Source organism: Mastigoproctus giganteus, chromosome 9, assembly GCF_048544385.1.
Source record: "Mastigoproctus giganteus isolate SK-2022 chromosome 9, ASM4854438v1, whole genome shotgun sequence".
Lineage (NCBI taxonomy): Eukaryota > Metazoa > Arthropoda > Arachnida > Uropygi > Thelyphonidae > Mastigoproctus > Mastigoproctus giganteus.
The window spans coordinates 80,149,623-80,163,318 of NC_143583.1; the positions used below are offsets into that span (position 1 = coordinate 80,149,623).

Sequence of the window (13,696 nt, forward strand, 5' to 3'; positions counted from 1 at the left end):
AAAGGTATGCGAATTCAGTTTTAGATGATTCTTTGCTTTGGTGATTTGTCTTTATATACTTATTTTTGATTTTGTATATAAAAATATTTTTCTTAAAATTTATATACAGGGTTAGTCCAGGGATGTTAGATTACAAGGAACCAAGAAAGGTAAGAATGAATATGAAAATAAATGTAACTTTTATTATTTTGTATAGTACATGCTTTTAATAAGTATAAAAATCTGGTAAAATTAAAGTAGCTTTATGAATATAGTTTAGTTTTAATTTGAAAATGTTACCTATAATAACAAATATAGGTAATGATTTTTGAAACTAGAAAATTTTAAAGATCAAAATGCAAGTTTCAGATAACATTTTTGTATACCAGGAGCTGCCACTGGACCTTGTCACTGCATGTACACATGGCTCGAAAGCTATCACTTTCTAGTATTCTATAATCACTTGAGAATTACCATGTTATTTGTAGTAAACTATTCAAAATTTACTACAACTTATATTTTCTTATGAATTAGTATTGCAGAAAAATCAATGATTGAAATAAGAATGCAATAACTAGTTACAGTAGTTTATTTACAAATAAATGCTTATGTGAATGATTAACCATATAGCACATCAACTAAAATATCTCTCCCAGTTTGGAGATAGCCAAGTAGTCAAGCATGGAGAGGGCATTAGTATCTTCATTTGAGTGGGCCATGGTTCAAGTTCATCTAACTGCTAAATGCGATTAACAGTTGTATTCATTGTTGAAGTGACTAAGACCTAGTCAGAGGAGTTTACAATTAGTTGTACTGGGGTATAAGCAAAACAAATAATGAAGACTTGATTCTCTTGATGCTTAATAGTTCCCAATCATTTAGAGTCAAATACCTATTCCAGTGGCATTAAAAGTTGTCCTTCCATGAACAAAGACAGTTTACTATTTTAAGAATGCATCAGAATCATTTGACAGCTTCCTACAGTAGTTCATTAAAATTTAAATTAAGAGTAAGTAAAAGCAATGGCTGATAGAATGTCTTGCAATTTGAAATAATATTTAGCTTCATCAGTATAAATGTTAATTTCTAAATCACTCCAAAACTTGATAGTAGTTATATACATACAAGGAATTTTCGTAAATATAAAAACTTGATTTCAAATAATATTTTTGACTTTTTGACCCATGATTCTAATTTTATGTTCCAGCTATTACTCAAGCAAACATAAATGCTCCTTATGATGAATCCATATGGTACCACAAATGTGGTAATATTCTTGTATTCTTTCTGCTTTGCGAAATCCCCTACTCTTATAATAGAAGCAGTGCCATCTTAAATCCCAGAGTATAAACACAAAATTTATTTATTTATTTATTTATTCAGCTATCACAATTATGACTGTGACGACTACAATGAACACCTATACAGACAAATGGAATGCCTTATAATGGGGGAATTTAACTTTCCAGCTGTTGACTGAAACTTGCAGACTTTGTCACTTGCACATTTGCAGAGATTTCCTGGGTGTATTGGATTACTTTTCTGCGCCACAATGTTAGAGAGGAAATGAGAGAAAATAATACCCTTGATTTCATTATCAGCAGTGACTCTTCATGCATTAAGAATCTTCAAATAGAGGAACAACTAGACAGCAGAGATCATAACATATTGATGTGGGATTTACTTAAAAGATATAATTACTGTCAAGGGAAAAGGGAAAGGATTTTGCTTTTGTAAAGGTGACTACAATGGTCTTAGACAGTTTTAAAATATGTTCAGTGGTACCAACCAATGATGTTATCAATTGGCTAGAAAGTTATCAGAGTCTAGTATTCTATAATCACTTGGGGGGATTACAGTTATAAATGAAAAGCATTCAGGGAAGTTACTAAGTTATAGAAGCTACTAAGCTTTAATGACAAACAAAAAGATACTGATCAAGGTTTAGACCTAATGGATGTCAGATGAACTGATGAAACAGTTCATCTGACATCCATTGGCAGATGTGGCAGAGAATAAAAATGCATTGGATGATTATAAACAATCAGGGGATGCAAACACCTACAGTAAGTACAGATTAGTCTGCAATCAAGTTACTGAAGGAATTAGGCACAAGCTAAGGTATCTTATGAGAACCTTTTGGCTAAGAATGCAAAGAAAAGTGGCAAACAGTTATTTGCTTATGTTAATACTAGAAAGAAAAGGGATGAACTACACTGATATTATTGGCATAATTGTTGATGATCCTATTCATATTTCTAACAAATTGAATAAATACTTTGCATCTATATTCATGTACGAAGAAGCTTTTTGGGACAGGAATATCAGAAGTATACCAAGTTAGAACTGGGAGCTAAATGATTGTGATAAGTGAGAAGAAAGTGGAAGGGAAATTTTTAAGCTTAAATAAGACACCTGGGGTTGTTGACTATTCAATTATAGCAAAAGAGGGAAATAAAACTTTACCATAATTATGAGAGCATTCTTGGATTTGTGGGGGTACCTATGAATTAGAAATGTGCAAATGCCTCTCCTATTCACAAAGGAGGATCGAAGGGTGAGGTGAGTAATTACAGACCTTCAGCTTGACTTCTGTTCAAGGGAAAAATAATCAATTCATTTTCTAAAGAAATATTGCAGGATTATCTTGACAGGAATGCGGTTTTACAGCAATCACAGGATGGATTTATTAAGGAGAGTTCTTGTCTGACCAATCTGATTAGCTGCTATTTTTTTCATCCAGTTCCTTTGACACAACTGGATGCAAAAAATCTGACATTATATACTTAGATTTCAGCAAAGCTTTTTACTGTGTTCTCCATGAAACACTGCTGTACAAAACCTTCTGTACAGATGATAGTAGTTATTGATGGGCATTGCTTTTCTTGGACTAATGTTATTAGTGGCATTCCAAGCTGTTCAGTGCTTGGGTCACTTATTTGGCATTGTAATAATACCAAATTGAATCTTTGAATGAAATGCTATGCAGGTTAACTGGATATAAGATATCTAAGAAGCACCCTATCCTACATTATTTTCTGAGAACCAACTATTGTGTCTATCCTGTATAACTGCTCAGAATAATCATTTGAGAGGGCATAAATTCAAATTGAAAAAAGACAGATGTGCGGAAGTTTGCCTTTAGCCAGCGGGTGGTTGGTTGGTGGAACAGACTTCCATCTTTTGTTGTGGAAGTTGATAGCCTAAATAAATTTAAGGCTGAACTGGACAGGTACTTGGAATGAATGGAGGGGTGAAATGGGAGTTTTTTTTTTTTTTTTGGCTGATGCTGCATAAGCTTGCTTTTTTGCATCATATGCCTCTACTAATGCTAATGCTAATTGGATTGAATCACAAAATGTCACAAAGATTTCATGGAGTATACTCCCCTTTGTATTTCAGTGTTGATCACAATAGTGGACAAATTAATGTTGTGTGTGCACTTTTTGAACTTTAGTGATATTATGTGTTTCAGTCCAGTCATACATAGAATTCAAAAAAGTTGTTTCACAGAAAATAACAGATAATAGAGTGCTTATCTCTGTTATTTCAAAATGCGAATTTGAATCATCCATCATTTTTAATGAAACTTACTTTGGTTGTGCTATTGTTTTAAGCCTCTTGATTCTAACACAGGCTTCATTCACATTGCTGAAAAATCATTACTGAGGCTCTCTCAAAAGTATTAAAGTACTTTCAAGAGGACCTCAGGTTATATACACAGCTTATAAACTGAGCTCTGTGTCATAGTTTAGAGGTCATCAAAATGCTGTCTTTTGATTTTTTTTTTTTTTTTTTTTTTTTTTGCCCATGTACTGTGTGGCCTTTTGGTTCCTGACATTATGAGACTCCAGTAGGTGAAATTCCTCTTCATATGATTTATAATCTTTGCAGGTAGCACAGTTATTATAATTGCCATCTTTATCTGAGACCATATTATTTCAGACAAGCGTTGCAAGGTTCCTCACCTCCAGAAACTCATGTTTTACATCCAGCAAACAGACCATATTATATGAGAGGTGATCATTTAATTTGTGGACTGGTGCAAGATCTTATCTTAATTGTCATCATCTGAATCTTCTGTGGATTTCTCCTTCTCGAAATACTCTTCCTTGATCTTTACACCCTTTCGCCACCATCATACCCACACGTTACATGCTTCTTGCAAGCCTTTTTTTCGAAAGACTGTAAATGCTTCTGTTGTGGTTCTGCAAGCATCATTGTTGGATGTGAAACGCTTGCCTTTCAAAACTATCTTTAGATGAAATAGGAAGAAATCACATGGGGCTAAGTCCAGTGAATAAGGGGAATGTGGCAGGACCTCAGCACCTATTGCAGTGATCACTGGCTGTACAATATTAGCCATGCGGGGCCTGGCATTGTCTTGATGAAGAAACCATTTCACACCAGAAAGTTTTTGACATTTCTAATGAATGATGCGGCGAAGTTTGACTCTGAGACCCTCAGAGTATACTTCCTTATTCATAGTTGTTCCATGAGGTACAAAATGTGTAACAAGAATGCCTTTTATGTCAAAAAGCACAAGAACCATTTGTTTGTCAGCCAAACGGGAAGCTTGAAATTTCTTAGGTCTTGGTGAATCAGAATGCTTCCACTCACTCGACTGTTGTTTTGTCTCTGGATCATAGTGAAAATTCCAAGTTTCATCACAAATCGCTATTTGATTTAAGAAGTTTTGACCATGTTTTAAAACGATCAAGCATTTCTTTACACAAGTCTACTCTTTGTTGTTTTTGATCTGGAGTCAAATTGTGTGAAATCCAGCAGGCACAGATTTGTAACATTTTCAGGTGATTTTTCATGATATTGTGAGCACTACCATATGAAATGGATACTCTAACAGCTAATTCACAAAGTGTAATTCGCCTGTCTTCATCCAAGATTTCCTGAGCTTTTACGATTTGCTCAGGAGTTGTTGAGGAGGAAGGCTAACCAAGTCTTGGGTCATCTGCAACAGACTCATGGCCTTCACTGAATCACTTGTGCCATTTAAATATGGCCATCTTAGCATGACACTCAATACCATATGCTTCAGTCATCTCTTTAACTGTTTCTGATGCATTTAAGCCCTGTCTGACACAATAACGAATCAGATATCACTGTTAAATCTGTATGTCCGACATGATACTTGCTTTGAAACAATCATCAGTGGCACGCAGATAAAAAAACTTTCTTCACGCAGCACTAGCTCAACAAGTATTGGCATACATACACAGCCTGCTCAGTAGCGATCAGGGAGATCGACTCTAGCAGCAGTTATGGAAAGTTCACACAGTAAACATAAAAATCTTGTACCAGTCCACAAATTAAATTATCATCCTTCATACATGCAATTTACAGACCCAATGCACTGACAACCCATAGTTCCTTTGATGCAATAACAAAAAACAGCAACATATAATTTTTATTTTATTTTTATATAATTAAACTTGTTAGGAAGTAATTCACAATATGAGATAATACAATATAATAATGCCCTTTGCATAAACTGTGTTTTTTGTCTTTAATTATATACAATAATGATGCCGTGCACTATCTCTATACAGTTATACACATTCTTCATAGCTCTCAGCTTCTTGCCCTACATTATTATTGATTATAATTTTTATCCTAATTTTATCTTATTGCTTCTTATTTTACATATTTTGCACCTGTTGAAAGTGCTAGCTACAGAGGAGATAAGATAGTCTCAGCAAACTTTCTAAAATATTTCTTCTAATTCAACTCAATGTAGTATAAAATGTGTACAGTTGTAATTCCTGTGTTTACAACTGTTTTCAGCCCTGCATATTAGGAAACAAAAATATTTATTTCTCTTCCAACGTTTAATTCTTGTTGTTCATGATAAGCGTTTTCCTATCAGCTGTTTCATGTAAGACTAAAGCATATTGCAACTGACATCATTGTTTGTAATTCTGACATAATGTTGGAATCTCAAACTTGCATTTTTTTTGCTTTTTTTTTTTTTTTTGTGAAATCTGTGATAAAAATAAAATTCTATTTAAAGGGGAAAATTTGTCTCCTATTCAAATGGCCATCATTCTTTCTGGTTGCTTGCTGAAGTTTGTTAGGCACTTATTTCTGTTTTACTGTCTCCTCCTCCTCTTCTTTGCACCTAATAATTCTTTCTCTTCCAACACTATTTTTAGATAAAGATAACCTATAATAGCAAAAACTACCATACCACCAGGTTGTCTGCCACTGCTAGATGCCCAACTGCTGATTTTGTGTGGTCATTTAAGATCATGTGAGGCATTCAGAAATCTCAGGGTAGAATGGGACAAAATTTTTGGTTTGTCTCTGGTGGCCTTACTAGCAAAGGCAAAACTATAAATTTCTCATTCTTCATTTTAGATCTTAGCAAATCTCTTTATGCACTAAAAACATCCAGCCCAATCACTTTCTGGTCTTGACAGCATTTCTTCAGTTGTTTTTTTAACTGTGCATGTGTTCCAGAAAACTTGAAATGGCCTTTAGTGGGGGGGGGGAGAGACCAGCAGAGGCAAACCAAAGATTGTGTCAATAACTGTGAGCAAGTAAATGTCATTTTCCATTTTTGCATCTTCAATCAAACATCTCTCATGTAATGAATAAGATCTCTAGATGAATATCATTTATAGTTTCTGCAGAAGTATGTATAGCAATGTCATGTGACAGGTTTGCTTGCTTACCTGCTTGCATATTCTTTTATTACTCATAGCATTGGTATTTTATTTCACTATTTATTTCAGCATGGAGCACAAGAAGGAAACAAAAGAAGTTAGGTGAAACTGATTTTTATTTATTTTTTTTTTCCAAATTTTTTTTTCTTATGTGTATTTCCCTGGGTTTTGTAGTTTTAAAAGATAGAAATATATTAACATTTATAGAACATTCCAAAAGAGGCTGCAGGGATTAGATCTTACTGAAGTTTCCAAAGTTTCAGAAATTTGTAGATGTACAGGTTAAAGGAAAAGTGGATAAGAAAATTTTACAATAAATAAAACAGTGGTCATTAATGTATATTTCCTCTTTGTATAAAATGTGCAAGATCATTACACACCAAAATGACCATATTCTCTTTTATTATTGTATATTCTCTGAAAATGTACTCAGATAAATAAAGTTAAATTTTAATAAAGTTTTTTACTATGATTTGATATTTTCTATATAATTTATATTTAAAAATACAATACACATTATTATAATTAGTTTTATTTTATGTGTAAGATACTACCCTCTCATCCACTCCATTTCTGATAATTGATACTTGATACAGATTGAGCTCTCAGTGATTTTAACTTATAGGAATTATTACAAATACGTTACTTTTTTTTTTTTTTTATGAAAACCCCAAACACGAAAGGTATCAAAACCTATAGTACTTAGTACCGTGCATGGGTTGAAGGAGAAATATAGGGGGAAGGGGATACCGGAAACTTTGCTCTAGAGACTAAACATGGGTTTCACCACTTCAAGCCTCCAATAAGCAAAGTGGTGGTATTTCACCGGTCGATGAAAGTCATCTACCACCTGTCTTTAGTTAATACAAATCAGATATATACATATATGTATGTTTCATTTACTGGCATTTTGTGATGTTCCCTGTCAAGCCAACATGTGATACAATCAAAAGGTTTCCAGACTCTCATTTATAATAAGTCACTCTCTAAGTACTCTCCTTGAGTAGTAATGAATTTTTGCTACCATTTGGTTCACATGCTGGTTTTAGCAGTTCTGGAACTGTTCTGACTGGAGTTGCATCTTGAGTTTGTATCAATAATCTTTTGTTTGTTTCAGAGGCAACAGTTTTGTAAACATTCTTTCATTTTTTGGGAAAAAAATCGCATGTTGAGAAATCAGGCAAATAAAGAGATATGGTAACAACAGTAGTGTGCTTATTGAGCTCTTGTTGCCTGAGAATTGAGTGGTGTGCAGGTGCACTGCTTTGCAACAGCCTCCATCTTTTGCTGCCTCCCATTTTGAACATTTTTGCTGAATTGCCTCTTGAAACCATCCATACATATCTTTCCTTATACAGTGGCACCTTGTGTAATGAATCTGTAGTACACAGTACCACAGTGGTCAAAATAAACTTATTGCATCACTTTTCCTTTTAACCTGCCTTGCTGAAATTTTTTTGATCATGGCGAAGCAAATGAGGAGATTTTCAAATTAATGATTTATATTTAATTTGTGACTTGTAGAGAAAATACCAAGTATTGTACCTCATGATGATGGACTATAAGGAACAATGATTTTTATCAGATGCCATTATGAGATTACCACAAATTCTTATCTGATTATTGTGTTGAATGTCAGTAAGCTATGAGGCACCAAATCATGACTTAAAATCCATCAATCACATACTGTTTCTCATGTGAGTTATCTGGCTGTTTTAATTTTTTGGACATCTGAAAAGTTAAGTTTTCCAGCAAGAGTTATAGTCTGCTAAACTTTCTCTTCTGTCTTTCTGTCTTTGAATTTATGATGGCATTCAAACATGAGAATACAAGTTGGAGACTCCTCCTTAAGTCTGACAACTCATTTGCAATGGTTTAGAAGCAGATTTCTTAAATGTTGACCAAACTTTGAATTATGTTCTAAATTTGAAAATTTTCACATTCAGAAAAACATACTAAATGATAAACTTCTACCTATGTGTAAGTGCAAGTTGAAACTTGCAATTTGACAACAACAAATTTCATTGCATTTATTGACTTCAATGTTCTGTAGCCTGACCCTTGTCTAATCCTTGACTGTACTACATGTTATAATTTTAGATGCCTGTAACACTAAAAACCAAAAATATCTGATCAGAAAAAATACTTCATATTGTTTTAGATTTGTAGCTCCCAAATTTTTCATTCAACAGCAGATTTCTTGCTAAAAATTTGGACTTTGTCATAAGCAGGATACACAGTATTACCTAACATTTTATATCCTAGACCGGCAGAATGGTAATTTACAAATAAAATGATATATTTTTGAAGTAATGGCTAATATTTATTATTTATATAATTTATTTTTATTTATTTTTATTTTTTTTTATTTTGGATTAAGTCATTAGCTGTTAGTGTGAGACCCACAAGGAGACTTCAGGGAAGATCTAGTGTGATAACTCGTAACAGAGATTTATCACAGGATCGTAAAAGACTCCTAAGTCAATCCACAAACATTGGAAATAGGCAGCAATTAAATCCAATTCTTATGAAGGATGGAAATTCTTTAGGTGGAATTCTTAATGAAGATTTTTACAATGAAGGAGGGGAAACAATTGTAGCTGGTAAGTACATGCTAAATTAAGTATTTAAAATGATCATTCCTTAATTCCTTAGTCAAAAAATATTAGTTTTTCCTGCCAGAGTAGGAAATAGTTTGTAATAGTTGTTTTGTATTACCAGCAGATCCTTTAACAGGAGTTAAAGGATCTGCTGGTTACATGTTGGTGCCAAATACCACAAGACACATTTAGAAATCTTGTAGCGTCCATGCCTCGCCAGGTACGAGCTGTTTTGACTGCACGTGGAGGACCAACATCATATTAGGTAGGTGGTCATAATGTTTTGGCTTGTGTGTGCGTGCATGCGTGCGTGTGTGTGTGTGTGCGCGTGCATGTGTGTTTTATTCAATATTTTAATACAAACTTATATATATACCTAAAAAATTAGTAAATTAATAAGAGGAGTTTACCTTAATATAGTACGAAGAACACTTCCGTATGATACCCTCCAGAAATTAAAACGGAAAAAACGAAAAAATCGACAACTTACCGGAACATTAAAGTAAAATATAAATAATTAAATAATCAATTTAACACAATTCAAAATCAATTTAAAACAATTAAAATTCAAATTAACGCAATTAAAAGAATCTAACGAAAATATTCAAAACGATTTTCCTTCCTGAAGCTGACAATGCTTTTCGACCGACTGTCGTGATCACAGGAATGAAAATTACTGAATCAGGTTGAACCTGCAACTTAAATAGTGATTATATGTCTTCGCGCATGCGCGTAAAGGTCCACGCATCGGAGATCAAATATGGCCGCCGAACATTAACAGAATTCTCGTGTAATTTAATTTCAACGGTTTCTGCAATTAACAGTCGCGTATAATTACGTTGAACGTTAAGTATTTTGGCCTCGTTAAATAAAAAAGTATGTTTTTCGTTAATGGCATGAAAGGCTAAATCTCGATATTCGAATAAACAAAAATACCTTTCCCAGGTTAGGAAGCTTCGCGATAAATTAAAAAATTATCTACATCCGAACGATTGGTCTGTATTAAAGACCTCCATAGATTTGCGACGGGAAGCACAGGCCTCAGAAATAAAAAACAGACACGTTAATAAGTTGCAAACATTATCGAATAGACACGTTCATACGAATTCTAACACATTGTCGCGGGCTTGCGACCAAGTTCACACGAGTTGGGTGACTTCCCCCCCACAGACACATAACGTACTACCACAGAATATGTCGGCTAGTTTACGAACACCCCCTCACCCAGTATCCAACGAACTGACATATCAACAGGTTACAAATCTTTCCTCGTGTACACTATCGCAGGACCAGATTTCACTTTTATCCAAAGGATTAAATTATAATTTACCACCTCGTAAACTGCCAAAAAAACAATGCGTAATTGATATTGAATTTGGACTTCGTAATGTTCCACAAAAAGATGTATTTATTCAACAAGTTAACCAAGTAGTGAATAACATAAAAGAAACGCGACTTCCTAAATTGAATACACATGACAGTTCAGCTTTACGAGAACTTCGGGAAAATAAGGACATTATTATACAGAGGGCAGATAAAGGAGATACAGTGGTAATACTAGATAAACATGATTATATTAATAAGTTAGATTCAGTTGTGTCTGATACCTCCACTTATCGTGAAGTAGACCCGGCACTGTTTACCAATTTGGTAAATCAATACAATAAAACGTTAACCACATATCGTAAAAACGACTACATTACTATGGTTCAGTTGAAGGAATTGAAGTCCAGAACATACAATATTCCTGCACTTTTCGGTCAGGTAAAATTACACAAGACTGGATTTCCTATTCGACCTATTGTTTCCTACAGGAACTCGGCATTTTCAGCCTTAGCCACACATGTTTATAACATTATAAAACCTTTTAGACAGGTTATACAATTTGGGATTAAGAACTACGATACATTATTTAATAATCTTAAAGACTGTAGACTCGGCAACAATGACAATTTATTCTCACTAGATGTTACCTCATTATATACGAATGTAAACGTTGAATACACATTAGATATTATTTGGGATATGTTAAATAAAAACTCGACACCGATTAATTATACGAAGCTGCCTATTAAGGAAATTTTTCACTTAATTAAACTGTTAGTTGAGGCTAACTACATCACCTTTCGAGACAAGGTGTACAAACAAATTTTTGGATTACCAATGGGTTTGAGCCTGAGTGGCTTAATGTCAGAGATCTATCTCTCAACGATTGAGCAGATACATTTGACACCTTTTCGTCCCCGTATCACATACTATGGGAGGTATTTAGACGATGTTCTAGTTATTACCGATAGTAGTACTATCCAAGACATTTTACATTCGTTTAATAATATTCATTCTAGACTCAAATTTACATTGGAAAGGGAAGATACGGATACAAAGTCATTAAACTTTCTAAATTTCACGCTTACCCGGGACTCGAACAAAATACAATTTAGCATCTATCGAAAACCCACAAACACCGGTATGCTTCTACATTATAATAGCTATCACCCGTTCACCTACAAAAGATCGATTATCTTTAATCAATTTCTAAATGCCTATAAATATTCAACGACGGATTCTGCTTTGGACTCAGAAATACAAATATTAACTAGCAGATTCTTAAACAGGGGTTATCCCATTAACACAATAAATCGAATTAGGGTACAAGCTAAGGATAGGATACAAAATACTACACCAATCAACAGTAGTAATATCAAAAAATACTTTATTTCTGTCCCATACGTTGAACAGTGGCACAAACAACTTAACAGATTCTTTAAAGATACCGAATTTAAAATTATAGCTAGACCTATACGGAAGTTACACACTATACTGAACAATCGCTCGGTTCTTTCCGCGTTCGCAACACAAATTAATGATCTGGTATACAACATTTCTTGCGGTGATTGCGACTCGTCTTACCAAGGTTCGACGCGGTTTTCTCTTAATATTCGTGTAAATCAACACGAAGCCTCAGTTCGTGCTTCTCGTTCAGCAGCGTCAGAATTAGCCTTTCATGCCATTAACGAAAAACATACTTTTTTATTTAACGAGGCCAAAATACTTAACGTTCAACATAATTATACGCGACTGTTAATTGCAGAAACCGTTGAAATTAAATTACACGAGAATTCTGTTAATGTTCGGTGGCCATATTTGATCTCCGATGCGTGGACCTTTACGCGCATGCGCGAAGACATATAATCACTATTTAAGTTGCAGGTTCAACCTGATTCGGTAATTTTCATTCCTGTGATCACGACAGTCGGTCGAAAAGCATTGTCAGCTTCAGGAAGGAAAATCGTTTTGAATATTTTCGTTAGATTCTTTTAATGGCGTTAATTTGAATTTTAATTGTTTTAAATTGATTTTGAATTGTGTTAAATTGATTATTTAATTATTTATATTTTACTTTAATGTTCCGGTAAGTTGTCGATTTTTTCGTTTTTTCCGTTTTAATTTCTGGAGGGTATCATACGGAAGTGTTCTTCGTACTATATTGAGGTAAACTCCTCTTATTAATTTACTAATATTATCAACAACGTAGAACATATTGAGTATTACAGCTCTGATTCATACTATATACCTAAAAAATATATCTCCTTCTTATGAAAGGCTGGAAACTTATCAAACAACTGGAAAAAGGGATGTTTTAAAAATACTCAATAAGGAATAATCAGATCAACACCAAATTGGATATGTTCTTTTAGTCCCAAAAAAACATCTTATAGTCCCTGGATCAGTTGTATTCCTACTGTATAAGGAAATTGTAGCACTTCACTTGGAACATTGTCTTCAATTATGGAGATTGTTCCTCAAAAAAAAAAAAAATCTTGAGCTTCTTGAAAGGACTCAAAGACAGGCAATGGCAAATTATGCAAGAAAGAAACTTACATAGCATAAAAAAAAAAAAAAAAAACTTCCTGTATCATCTGTCCATCCCTTCTAATAATTTGTCTAGTTCTTCCTTGAATTTATTCAGATTACCCACCTCTAAAATACAAGACTGGAGTTTGTCTTGGCAATCATCCTTCCTCAGTTTGAATTTATGCCCCTCATAGTGTGGTCTGAGCAAGAGGAAGGATTCCACTAGCATTGAACTTACTCAACCCATTCAAAGCCATAAACACCTCAATCAGATCTTCTTGCAGGTGCCTTGTTTCCAAGTGCAGCAGTTCCTAGAAACAAAGCCTTTCCTTACAAGAGTACCTTTTTGTTCTTCTCCACTAACCTCATCTTCTTTGCATCTCTTGTAATGGAACCACATCCTTCCTAAAATGGGATGAGGTTTCCAGATATGTATGCAGTGCTTGAGATGTGGCCTGACCATTTCATTATATAATGGGATAATTACCTCATTATCCCTGCTGAAAAAATTTCCTTATATCATTGACAAACCCCCCTGAGCTATCTTAGCAGCCCATCTGCACTGCTCAGAGAAGTTTA

At 34.1% G+C, this 13,696-nt stretch overlaps 1 protein-coding gene across 1 annotated transcript in view; it reads left to right on the forward strand.

The window, feature by feature from the left end:
• Positions 1-122: 122 nt before the first annotated feature.
• Positions 123-13,696, forward strand: part of LOC150080480 (testis-expressed protein 9-like) — a 71,853-nt gene continuing 58,279 nt past the window's right edge. The window contains exons 1-2 of the mRNA XM_090380705.1: positions 123-149; positions 9,043-9,265. Of these exons, the coding sequence (XP_090236831.1) occupies positions 123-149; positions 9,043-9,265 (250 nt within the window). The remainder of the gene's footprint in view (positions 150-9,042; positions 9,266-13,696) is intronic.